At 40.6% G+C, this 12,990-nt stretch overlaps 1 protein-coding gene across 4 annotated transcripts in view; it reads left to right on the top strand.

The window, feature by feature from the left end:
* Window positions 1-423: 423 nt before the first annotated feature.
* Window positions 424-12,990, top strand: part of PCMTD1 (protein-L-isoaspartate (D-aspartate) O-methyltransferase domain containing 1) — an 89,786-nt gene continuing 77,219 nt past the window's right edge. Inside the window, exon 1 of one of the 4 annotated variants that reach the window (XM_066266116.1) lies at window positions 424-646. Coding sequence is in view for 1 of the 4 variants with exons in the window: in XM_066266115.1 (XP_066122212.1) it covers window positions 466-646 (181 nt within the window). In the remaining 3 variants the exon portion in view is untranslated. Of the gene's footprint in view, window positions 647-1,037; window positions 1,129-12,990 lie in introns of those variants that run through there. The other 3 variants (XM_066266115.1, XM_066266113.1, XM_066266114.1) reach the window with 3 other exon arrangements.

Below are 12,990 nucleotides of genomic sequence, written 5' to 3'. Positions count from 1 at the left end.
AACCGCGATGAAACAACTTGTTCAAGATAAAAATTTTGAGAAAAATTCTTGGCTTTTCAGATACGTTGGTGACCACCTTGCACAAGAGCCTCCACACAGTTAACTCGCCGGGAAGCATTCTCGGAGATGCTACGACACAGAGAAGCCCTGCTTTGGAACACGGAGTAGTTAAATGACCTCTGCGAAAAAACGACTCAACACTACTCCCGGCTCCGCCACCACTGCCACCACCAGGCCACTTTTCCCGGTGCATCCAAACTCGCCCAAAGTGGTGGGAGGCTAAGATCACGTTCTCGCGAGATCTGCCCCACCGTTGCTGTCCTCAGGCCTTTTCTAAGACCTCGCGTAGTTTGGGACTGGGGGCGGTACGATTCCAGAAGGGGCGGAACCGGGGTGGGGCGTCCCCAGGCCTTGTTGACTTTGGTGTCCTGGTTGAGAGGCCCTCGCGCCCGCGTCTCTGCGCGCATGCCCAGGTCTCCGACGACTCCGGAGTCCTCAACGGACTGGCTTCCTCTGCTGCAGGTCCCGACACCGCCCCTTCACACGGCGACGGCGGCGTTGGCGGCGGCTGTTGCGGAGCTTGCCAGGTCCGAGTCCCTGACCCTGCGCGCCGCTGCGGCGGGCCGAGCTGCCCGCCTCTCCGCAGGTAACGCCGCTGCCCCTGGGCTCGGGGTCGTGTGGGTTCGTGGTCCCGCGTGCTCTGCACGGGTGGGCAGCAGGGGGTCGAGGGCGGGCGGGAGGTGGGCGGCGGGGGTTGGCGTTGGGGGTGTCAGGGGAACCCGGGGGTGCGCAGGGGCCGGGGGCCGTGAGGGGTCGGGGCGGCTGTCCTGCAGTTCTGCCTGGCATGGAACCACGGACTCGGCGACCCGGCGGTCCTCACGCTCCGCGGCCCCTTTAGGGCCTTTTCCGATCCGCCCTGTGACTTACGTTGTTTTGGTTTTGAAGGAAGAGAATCCAATCTGCGTAGACTCGGGGAAGCCTTGGGGGTTGAGCCTGGGGAGGGGTTTAAGCGGATAGGGCAGGCGCTAACATTTTCTTACTTTCGGTCGTTTTTGTTGGAGCGTTTACTACTGTTTAAGTATGGTGCCTGTCCTTAGGGTATTTCAAACACCGACGTAGAGAAAATCCGTGAGTAGAAAAATCAGAGGAAATCGGGTTTTTTTTTTTTTAAGTTTGTAGTGTTATTTTTTTTTATGTCTTTTTAAAATTGGGAAATCATAGCTATATTTTTAGTTGCAATTAGAAGAATTTGGGCACGGAGGGTAAAGTATGGTTTTACCAATAATTATTTTCAACCAATTTATTATTTTTTAAGTTAAATAAATACTTGTGTGTGTTTTTTTTAATAAAAATAAAATCAAGCAGCCAAACAATGAAGACATAGTTTCCCCTTCTCTCCCCGTCTTCCTCCCTCTCCGTCCCCCCACCTTACTACCCAGGGTAACCCAGTCTTCAAGTGTACTGTTTAGCCATTCAGGACTTTTCTGTGCAAATAAATACGTTTTAAAAGCAAAATTGAGAACATATAACATATATAGTGTGTGGATTTTATTAGCCAACAAGACTCAGTTATTCCTCCATTTTATTACATCATTCTTTTTAAAAGCTGCATAGCTATGCATTTTCATTTTTTTTATTGCTGAACATAGTCTTCATTTATTTTCTAATCTTTTAGCTTTTAAAGAGGGCTACAAACCAAGGGTTTGAAACATAGTGTGGTAAAACTTTCAGAATGTCTAAGGCCAGATGGGGATATTTACATATTAGGCAACTTGAGTAATATGTTTCCACAGAGCTTAATGGTAGTTTACATAGAGACTTGGAAACTTTGTCAAACAGGCTACTAAAATAGTTTACTTCTTTTTCTAAGTGTATTTTTCAAAGTAAATTTACCTTTTTGTTGGACAATTGAAAACCACTTTAATTCCTTAAACATGAACTGGCTCACATGTGAAGTGGTAAGCTAGAAGGCTAGTGACTCAGTTTGTATTTCAGGCATGTTAAAAAGAAAACTCAAAAAGCAGCCAGAGATAGTCAAGTGTAGGGAGTAAGCCATAAATGGCAGGATGATGAAAACACTGCTTTAATCACTGACTTGTATTTGTTAAAAGTATACTTTGTGTTCATTTGGTGCTAGCTTCCAGGGAAAACAACTGAGTGAGATAATCACAAAAAACAGTGTGGTTCTAAACATACATAGCCTGAACTTTCAGGTTCCTTTGTTTGTACCATTGTATTATTTAGGGAACTGGTTTTTTTAAAGGAGTTGGTTATCTTTGCTAGTAATGTGCTACACATTACACATAGGTGATATTCTCCTCATGGTATAGATCAGGGGTAGTCAACCTTTTTATACCTACCGCCCACTTTTGTATCTCTGTTAGTAGTAAAATTTTCTAACGGCCCACTGGTTCCACAGTAATGGTGATTTATAAAGTAGGGAAGTTACTTTATAAAATTTATAAAGCAGAGTTACAGCAAGTTAAAGCATATAATAATAATTACTTACCAAGTACTTTATGTCGGATTTTTTCTAAGTTTGGCAGAATAAATCTTTATAAAACAACTTACTATAGTTAAATCTTTTTATTTATACTTTGGTTGCTCTGCTACCTCCCACCATGAAAGCTGGAATGCCCACTAGTGGGCGGTAGGGACCAGGTTGACTACCACTGGTATAGATTATTAAACAGAGACTTTGAGAGATCATACTGCTCGAGATTCCATTGCCATTTAATGGTGGCAACTGCATTAGATTTAGGTATGCTTAATCCAAGAACCTGTTTTCTGTTCTGCCATGCTGTTTCATATTAATGAAAATTACCTTACAAAATTTCCTCCTCTTTTTTGGTTGGAATTGTTCCCTATAAAGTAGAGATATGAATATATCATATAATCATATGCATTGAAAAAATAATTCAAAGGACAGTGAGAAACTAAAATGATCTTTTAAAATGAGGTTTCTGGTGGTATATTATTTAATTCCTTGAGCTGATGTCATTAACCAAGGGGATGGAGGATTGTGTTATGTTAGTTACTTTGGTTGATGCCTTGATGAATTTGGATATGATAGTTAATTTTAGCCTTACAACTACTTTTGTTCCTTACAAACTGAGTGGATAATTTCATTGCACTTAACATTTTTATGAACTCAGTTGCACTCTTGGTAAACTGTGAATTATTATGATAAAAAGAATACAAAGAGAACCCTAAAAAGATTAAAATGTACTTATTTCATTTTTGGTGTTTTAATAGTCTTCTAAAATGCATCATGACAACCACTTTATGTGTCATAATATTATGGTATATTAATTGTGTCAGTTTTCCAGCAGATGTGACAATTGTGTAATTTAAAGAAATATGACAAATACTGAAGTTAATGAAGTATGATCAGTGGTAATATGTACTTGAGAAAAGAACTACATATAGGAAAAGGAGCTTTTATTCTTGGCAGTTGTTAAGGATGGTAATTGGATTCACATCTAAATGACATATTTACCACCTATCTCTTGGATAACTTAACACTGGATCTGAGTGGGTTCTATATTTGTGGGACACAAAAATGTTTCAGCGCCAGAGGTGTCTTTAAGATCTGTTGACTTGCAGCTATTGGTGGGTGTGGAATCAAGTATTGTGTGTGTGTGTATTCTCAAAAATTAATGAGAGCTCTTAAGGCTGATGGGAAGAAATAAAACATTTATTTTCTACTTTAGCCTGAAAATACTTTTGGGGACATATATTCATGAATAGCCAGAAATTAAACTACGTAGGTCCCATGAATGATAACAAAAGAAGCATCAGGTATGATCTAGAGCAGTGGTAGTCAACCTGGTCCCTACTGCCCACTAGTGGGCATTCCAGCTTTCATGGTGGGCGGTAGCAGAGCAGCCAAAATATAAATAAAAAGATAGATTTAACTATAGTAAGTTTTATAAAGATTTATTCTGCCAAACTTAGCGAAAATCCGACATAAAGTATTTGGTAAGTAATTATTATTATGTGCTTTAACTTGCTGTAACTCTGCTTTATAAATTTTATAAAGTAAAGTTACTTCCCTACTTTATAAATCACCATTACTGTGGAACCAGTGGGTGGTTAGAAAATTTTACTACTAACAGAGATACAAAAGTGGGCGGTAGGTATAAAAAAGTTGACTACCCCTGATCTAGAGTTTAAAAATCTAGGTGTGGTTTAAAAACTATTTGTATAAAACAGCTACTGTATTTCATGAAGCATCTGTTTCTTGATAGTTCTCTTTTTAGGGAGAAATTGGATAAGATGAACGAGAAACTGAAATACAAGGGAGAAAGATCAGAACAGATTGTGAATGTAGACAAAGGCAGAGGGTGTTTCTTCGAAGAGTGGGTCATCAGTGAAGTCAAATGTGTTGGTGGATGCCAAAGAATATGAGTATTTAAACAGTTTTTTGAATTTTGACATACTGAAAAAATAAGCTAAATATAATTATTGCTATGTTAGCTGAGTCCTGCTGGGGTTGAGTTGGATTAATTAACACTTCAATAATTTGTGTGCTTTAAAAAACCTTATTATACTATCATAAGTCAGTTCAGGATGTAATCTAAAGTAAAAGTTAGCAGCTGAAGAGCTGTGTGTTATAAAGTCCTTTGCTATTTCTCTAAGCCAATATCTCAGACTCACCCTTCTTGTGGCCTTTGTTCCTTTTTCTCATATTACTTTTTACATACAAGTATAACCTTAGATTGAGTTCTTACCGTTTCCAGAGTTCTGTAGCCTCCTTTCAGATCCATGGTCTCCACTGTTTATTCCCTCCTGGTTGAGGCCCTAAATGTGCATCACCAGCCTTACTGTCTTTTTCTAAGCTTCAGACTTGCCTCTTTTTTTTTTTTTTTTTTTTTTTTTGTATTTTTCTGAAGCTGGAAACGGGGAGAGACAGTCAGACAGACTCCCGCATGTGCCCAACCGGGATCCACCTGGCACGCCCACTAGGGGCGACGCTCTGCCCACCAGGGGCGACGCGCTGCCCCTCCGGGGCGTCGCTCTGCCAAGACCAGAGCCACTAGCGCCTGGGGCAGAGGCCAAGGAGCCATCCCCAGCGCCCGGGCCATCTTTGCTCCAGTGGAGCCTTGGCTGCGGGAGGGGAAGAGAGAGACAGAGAGGAAGGAGGGAGTGGGGGTGGAGAAGCAAATGGGCGCTTCTCCTATGTGCCCTGGCCGGGAATGGAACCCGGGTCCCCCGCACACCAGGCCGACGCTCTACCGCTGAGCCAACCTGCCAGGGCTCAGACTTGCCTCTTGTTAAACTTTTGATAAACTCTTTAAGAGGCTGTCATTTTGTTATCTATTGAATCAATAGATTCAGAATTACAGTATTTCCTTTGAAAATTTAATAATTCTTCCCTAATTTCCTTGTTTATGCTAATGACATTTTCTTAGACACAAAATCAAAGGTCATCTTCAATTTTTTCACTCTCCCCTTTTGTCAGAAATAATTTTTTGTCATTTTATAGCATTGTGATAACTGATTCTCCTGTGTCTTTTCCGTTTTCCCAGTAACTAAGTACTTTTAATCTGTTGGCCTCAACTGCCATTAACAGGAGACATCCCTAATCTCTAGGTTTTGCTATTCATCATGCACAGTGTTATTAAATTAATTGTCCTGAATGCAGCTCTCTGATCTTGTTTTTCCTGCCTAACAGAAACAAACAAAACAGAAAAAACCCAAACACTTAACTGTTTCGTTTGTCTCTTATGTTAGCCACTGTCCTGAATGCTTTGTTCTCATATGGTCCTCATAATAGTTTGATGTTTTAAATACTCTATATTATCCCACTTTACAGAGGAAAAAATGAAGACTTTATGAGCCTAAAGGTGTTGTAGTACTGTGTTTCCCTGAAAATAAGACAGTGTCATATATTTTTGCTCCTAAAGATGCACTAGGTCTTATTTTCAGGAAATGTCGTATTTTTCCAGGAACAAGAATTCACATTTATTGTTGAACAAAAAGTCAACATTTATTAATATAGTGTAGTCATGTCATCACAAACATCAGCATAACCAGCCAAACTCTGAATTCCATCAGAATTTCTTTGTGAGTCTATTTCCATGTACAACAATCTACCCTATTTCCCCGAAAATAAGACAGTGTCTTATATTAATTTTTGTTCCTAAAAATGCGCTAGGTCTTATTTTCGAGGAAACAGGGTAAGTACAAGTGGAATTTTAATCCCAAGCGTGTTTTTTTTTTTTTTTTAATTTTTTTTTTTCTTTTCTGGAGTTGGAAACAGGGAGGCAGTCAGACTCCTGCATGCGCCTGACTGGGATCCACCCGGCATACCCACCAGGGGGCGATGCTCTGCCCCTCTGCGGCGTTGCTCTGTTGCAACCAGAGCCATTCTAGCGCCTGAGGCAGAAGGGCCATCCCCAGCGCGCCCGGGCCAACTTTGCTCCAGTGGAGCCTCGGCTGCGGATGGGGAGAGAGACAGAGAGGAAGGAGAGGGGGAGGGACAGAGAAGCAGATGGGCGCTTCTCCTGTGTGCCCTGGCCAGGAATCAAACCTGGGACTCCTGCACGCCAGGCCGATGCTCTGCCACTGAACCCAAGCGTGTTTTAACTTACAAGTTTGTGTTCTTTACGATGGTACTGGAAGTGAATGGCTACGAATCTACTCTGGAATAAAATCCTTGTTTCTCAGTGTTGACTTACAAACTACGTTATTTAGCCCTAGTACTCGTTTTCAAATTTACTTCTTGGTTTATTCAAACTTAAGTTTACACATGTAATAGGCTAGCTCAGTGGTCGGCAAACCACGGCTCTCAAGCCACATGCGACCTAATAGCATGTGACCTTTTTAGCAAAAGACAGTTTAGGAGTACCCTAATTAAATTAATAACAATGTAACTACCTGTATAGTTTAAGTTTAAAAAATTTGGCTCTCAAAAGAAATTTCAATTGTTGTACTGTTGATATTTGGCTTTTTTGACTAATGAGTTTGCCGACCACTGACGCTAGCTCATATATCATTTCTTAGAGACCCCCCTTCCCTATATGGTAGTAGGTATCCTCTCATATATAGAGTTGTTTAACCTTTTGATAACTTTCTGCTCTGAAGTTGAAGTTGTTTTTTGAGTACTCTAACAGTAGTATTTGAATTATAAAATGCTTAAAAACACAAAACATGTCTTATTGTTCCTTATATCTCCCAACAGATGCTCAGGAAATATGGGTGAACATATATGAAATTAATCACTGGTCAACTGCCCCTTTAACGGCATTTAAGTTTTTTAATTTTAGTTGCTAGATTACACACACAATAGTTTATTGGAGTTTTTAATTGTGTGTATATGTAACCAAACTAGATCTTTTTGTTGTAGGTTATCAGGTGAGTTCTTTATTTTCAAGGTGATTGCTAGGTAATTATGATAAGTTGTTTATTTTTAAAAATTTAGTTTTTTCTATAGGCATCAAAAATAGTTTTTTGATATTTGATATGCTACTTCTTTTTATGGTGACACTTTATATGTTGCCATGGTTCATATAGTTTAGATGTTATTCACACTGGTTTATTTGCAGACTCATTTCTGAACACCTATGATTTACTTTTGGTCACTTACACAGATTTTACTAGTCATTGTAGAGATAATAAGTAAAAGGTCATTTATTTTTGCTGCTTTCCCCCATATAGTAGCAATAGGAATTCATTGTAGAAAGACTAGACATATGGATGAAGAAGAAACAGATTATCAGGAATGTTGTCACCAAGGAGTGGTATATCCTTAGTTCTGAGAGACTTCTGTGTTAATGATAATGCCAGCTAGAAAAACCCAGCTTTATAAATCTTTTGCCATATAAGGCAAATGGATTTGGTGCCAGAGGCATAGAAAATGTGAGTGTTTTGAATTTTCTCTAATCTGGATACTTTGCTAGGGAACTAAGGCTGTGGTTGGGTCTCCGGCATGTCAGGTGATTTGTGCACATGTACCACCAAGTTATTGGTGGTTGAGCTGGTGGTGATGGGAGCTGCAAGTGTGCTGGTATTTGGGCCAGGCATGACATCTCTTCTTGCTACTGGATTCAGAGCTTTTGTTCTGATTATATATTGTTGTATTTTTGTAGTCCATCTTTAAAATATTGGTGTTAAAGTTTGTTAGAAATATTTAGAAATGCCATACCTCATAAAATAGATACAAATCAGTTTTTGGTTCTCATTATTTAGAAGGATAATTTATTTTATTTCTGTGTGATTTCTGTAAATCCTAATACTCTGTTCTCATATTTTATGTATTCTCTTAATGACTCGAGTGAATTTTTATATTCTTGGTCACCTTACTATTCAAATATAATAGCAGATTTTGAAACACATGAAGTTAATCACTATAGTTTTAGTTCTGTCACCTGCCAGTGACCTGTAGGGACTTACATGTATTGTAAATTTCTTTTTGAAAGAATTACTTTCAATATTTGTACAACATTAAATGGACTTGACTTTTTTTCTGCAAATAGAGTGATTTGAATCCTTCTTCATTCCTGAACCACAGAAATTAGAAATTAATCAAGAAAGATTTAGGTTTTTCTACAGTGATTTATATAATTATTTGTATATTATAATCATTCATGAAATTGATTTGATTTTGAAGAAAAGGAAAGGAAATGACACCTTGGACTTGTGGTTGTGTATGACAAAAAAACCCAACTTTTTTTATAGGCTTTTTTTTTCTTGGTAAAAACCTGTTCTGTTATCACTTTTAATAATCACTGGTTTTATTGTATCTATAATACTAAATCAGGGGTAGTCAACCTTTTTATACCTACCACCCACTTTTGTATCTCTGTTAATAGTAAAATTTTCTAACCGCCTACCGGTTCCACAGTAATGGTGATTTATAAAGTAGGGAAGTAACTTTACTTTATAAAATTTATAAAGCAGAGTTATAGCAAGTTAAAGCATATAATAATAATTGCTTATCAAGTCCTTTATGTTGGATTTTCGCTAAGTTTGGCAGAATAAATCTTTATAAAACAACTTAACTATAGTTAAGTCGATCTTTTTATTTTTACTTTGGTTGCTCCGCTACCGCCCACCATGAAAGCTGGAACGCCCACTAGTGGGTGGTAGGGACCAATTTGACTACCACTGTACTAAATGAATGCAGTTAACACTAGTAAATTAATTTTTATATAAAGGTTGATGCACACATATATGTCACCTGCAGTGTACAACTCCAGAAGGTTCTGTTCACATAAAATACAGTATAATTGGCTTTCCCTGTATTGCCACAGGAAAACTCACACTTTTTGTGTGAAGGATGCTTCCTGAAATAGTGCAATACGAGATGCTAATACCTTTAGGTGATTTAACATTTTTATATAACTTTACATTTATTTTTCACGATTTCGTCAAAGAGAGAGGTGGGCATCATAATTCCCATTTTTCAGCTTGCTTTTCTCTTTTTTTTTTCTTTTTCTGAAGCTGGAAACGGGGAGAGACAGTCAGACAGACTCCCGCATGCGCCCGACTGGGATCCATCTGGCACGCCCACCAGGGGCAACGCTCTGCCCACCAGGGGGCGATGCTCTGCCCCTCCGGGGCGTCGCTCTGCCGCGACCAGAGCCACTCTAGCACCTGGGGCAGAGGCCAAGGAGCCATCCCCAGCACCCGGGCCATCTTTGCTCCAATGGAGCCTTGGCTGCGGGAGGGGAAGAGAGAGACAGAGAGGAAGGAGGGGGGGGGTGGAGAAGCAAATGGGCGCTTCTCCTATGTGCCCTGGCTGGGAATCGAACCCGGGTCCCCCACACGCCAGGCCGACACTTTACCGCTGAGCCAACCGGCCAGGGCCTCAGCTTGCTTTTCTATAAAATGATCTGTGGTTTTTAAGGACACAGGCTCTGGTGTGTGGTAGAGCTAGAACTCATCCCCAGTTCTGCCTCCTAATCAAATTATTTAATCCCTTCCTTTGGTTTCCCATACTTGAAAATAATATATTAGAATTTTGTTAAGATTGAGTTAATGTGTTTAAAACAGGCCAGAGCTTATGTGCAATAAGTACTCAACAAATGATAGTTACACTAATAATAAAGGTAATATTATTTTGTGAGTCAACACTTGGCAGAGAGTGAGGGGCCTCATACAGTCTCACTATCAATATTATAGACAGAGCCAGGAATTTTAAAAAACAAAAGCCTAGGTATAGCAAAGCCAGTGACTGTGATACACTCAAGGACAGGCTGTGGAACTACATAACGCCCGACATATCATTTATAAAATAAGTCATCTGGTTACACATAAGAACTGAGAAATTACCGTGTTGGAAGGGAAAGACAAAATTCCAAACTCTGTCAGTATTTATACTGCACCCATTGGTACCTGACATATTCCTATCATACCATTATCACTAATGTTCCTCGTAATGATTCGGAACCACCAAGAAATGGTCGATTTATGCTGGATAGTCTTGAAGACTGTAGAACTATTATTACACTGTAGAAAGACTTTTATTCATTTGTTTTTATTTATTTTAAGATACGTTACTGAATTTATTGGGGTGACATTGGTAATTTTTTTTTCCTTTCACTTCCAATTGAAAGGAGGAGAGATAGCCTCCTGTATGCACCCTGACCAGGATCCACCCTGCAACACTTATCTAGGGCTGATGTGCTCGCCATCTGGGGCTATGCTCGCAACTGAGCTCCTTGTAGCCTGAAGGGGAAGGCTCCACGGATCCATGCTCAGTGCATGGCTGTTGCACTTGAACCAATGGAGCCATGGTTGTGGGAGGTGATGATGAGAGAGAGGGGGAGAGAGAAAGAGAGAGGGGGGTAGAGAGAAAGAAAAGAGGGGGAACGGGAGGGGTGGAGAAGCAGATGGTCGCTTCTCATATGTGTCCTGATGGGGAATTGAACCCACACACTGGGCTGCTGATCTACCACTGAGCCAACCGGTCAGAGCCCTGTAATTTGTTTTTAATCTTTGAAACTTGAAGAGGTCTCTTTCAGTTATCTGTAACATTAATTCTTGTTACTTTCTATAGTATTAGATCAAAAAACATTTTACTAAACTTGAATGTGTACATTTTATTTAATTCTTAAAGCTGAGGTGTAGTTGATAGTAAGGTTAATGACCAGTGGTTAATGGTCACTATTAAGGGCTAGTTAAGACCTTCATAAATGTTTGATTCTGGGTCTTTTCTCATTTAGTGCGAAGCTTGCTTATAGTAGGTCCAATGTCTTGTTATGTCATACAAGAAAGCCCGGCGGTCATACGAAATGACCGCTGTTCTAGATATTATAAATTGTAATTAAAATGATTTGTGCAAAGGTGTCTGCTAATTCAAACTGAATTACCCAGGGCAGGCAGTGAGGATGCCTCTTTGCTTAGTGCCCCACGGGGTTTCCCCCTTCTACTTGCTTAATTGCTCAAAGTAGAGTGCAATGAAGGAAGCCACTGGTGGTACATTTCTTTTTTTTTTTTTTTTTTTAATTTTTTTTTAAAATATTTTATTTATTGATTTTTAGAGAGAGGGGATAGAGAGAAAGAGAGAGAGAGAGAGAAGGGGGAGGAGCAGGAAGCATCAACTCCCATATGTGCCTTGACCAGGCAAGCCCAAGGTTTTGAACCGGCAACCTCAGTGTTCCAGGTCGACGTTTTATCCCACTGCGCCACCACAGGTCAGGCCAGTGGTACATTTCTTAAGAGCCACCGCTAGCTCAATAAATAAAGGTGATTTAGGCCCTGGCCGGTTGGCTCAGCGGTAGAGCATCGGCCTGGTGTGCGGGGGACCCGGGTTCGATTCCCGGCCAGGGCACATAGGAGAGGCGCCCATTTGCTTCTCCACTCCCCCCTCCTTCCTCTCTGTCTCTCTCTTCCCCTCCTGCAGCCAAGGCTCCATTGGAGCAAAGATGGCCCGGGTGCTGGGGATGGCTCCTTGGCCTCTGCCCCAGGCGCTAGAGTGGCTCTGGTTGCGGTAGAGCAACGCCCCGGGGGGCAGAGCATCGCCCCCTGGTGGGCAGAGCATCGCCTCTGGTGGGCGTGCCAGGTGGATCCCAGTCGGGCGCATGCGGGAGTCTGTCTGACTGTCTCTCCCCGTTTCCAGCTTCAGAAAAACACACACACACACAAAAAAATGTGATTTAAATAATAAAATGTTAATTCACATGTCAAAGATCTCTTTGTACACAACATTTCTTGTGTAGATCTTTCCATCATTTTTAAGCTCACCTTGCAGAGGACCATCAATTATTTTTAATTTTATGTCCGTTCTTTTACGAAATCTTGAACAGGCAGCATAAAGTTGACTGTGTCCAAATGCAGGCTCAGGTAAAAAAATGCCAACACGCTTAAGCATTTGGCCCTGAGACTTATTGATGGTCATAGCAAAGGTAAGTTTTACAGGAAATTGTCTATGTCTCAATTGAAACGGCAACCCTGTTTGAGATGGAGCCAAATCAATTCTTGGAATGACATGTATTTCACCTTTAGAGGAGCCAAAGACTTAGCTATTATGACATTATTTTTCAATTGGAGAACCTCTAGTCTTGTACCATTGCAAAGACCCCTTCTGGTGTTAAGATTTCTTAACAGCATAATAATTGCTTCAATCTTTAACCTCAATTTGTGAGGTGGCATGCCAGAAGGCGGGACTATTTGAATGCCGTGGCAACTTCACCCCATTGGCTAGAACAGTTACGCAAGCAACCAATAAGCTATCGGCGACAAACAGACACTTAAGCCGCATATAATAAAGATGTTATATATTTGTTATATTGTATATGTTAGTGTCATCTCTTTTGTAGAATATTATTAAAATCAAATCTTGCTCCTAATGTCTTAATATTCTCTTGACTTGTGTGTTTTTCCATTCATTTTTAGTGATACATAAAAAGCATTTACCTGAAGGACAGTCTATGTTTAAAATACACAATGAGGCAGGCCCTGGTTGGTTGGCTCAGCGGTAGAGCGTCGGCCCAGCATGTTGGAGTCCCGGGTTTGATTCCTGGACAGGACACATAGGAGAAG

Source organism: Saccopteryx bilineata, chromosome 3 (genome assembly GCF_036850765.1).
Source record: "Saccopteryx bilineata isolate mSacBil1 chromosome 3, mSacBil1_pri_phased_curated, whole genome shotgun sequence".
Classification (NCBI taxonomy): Eukaryota; Metazoa; Chordata; class Mammalia; order Chiroptera; family Emballonuridae; genus Saccopteryx; species Saccopteryx bilineata.
The sequence above is the reverse complement of the archived record's forward strand: the minus strand, read 5'-3'. Positions and strand labels throughout refer to the sequence as shown.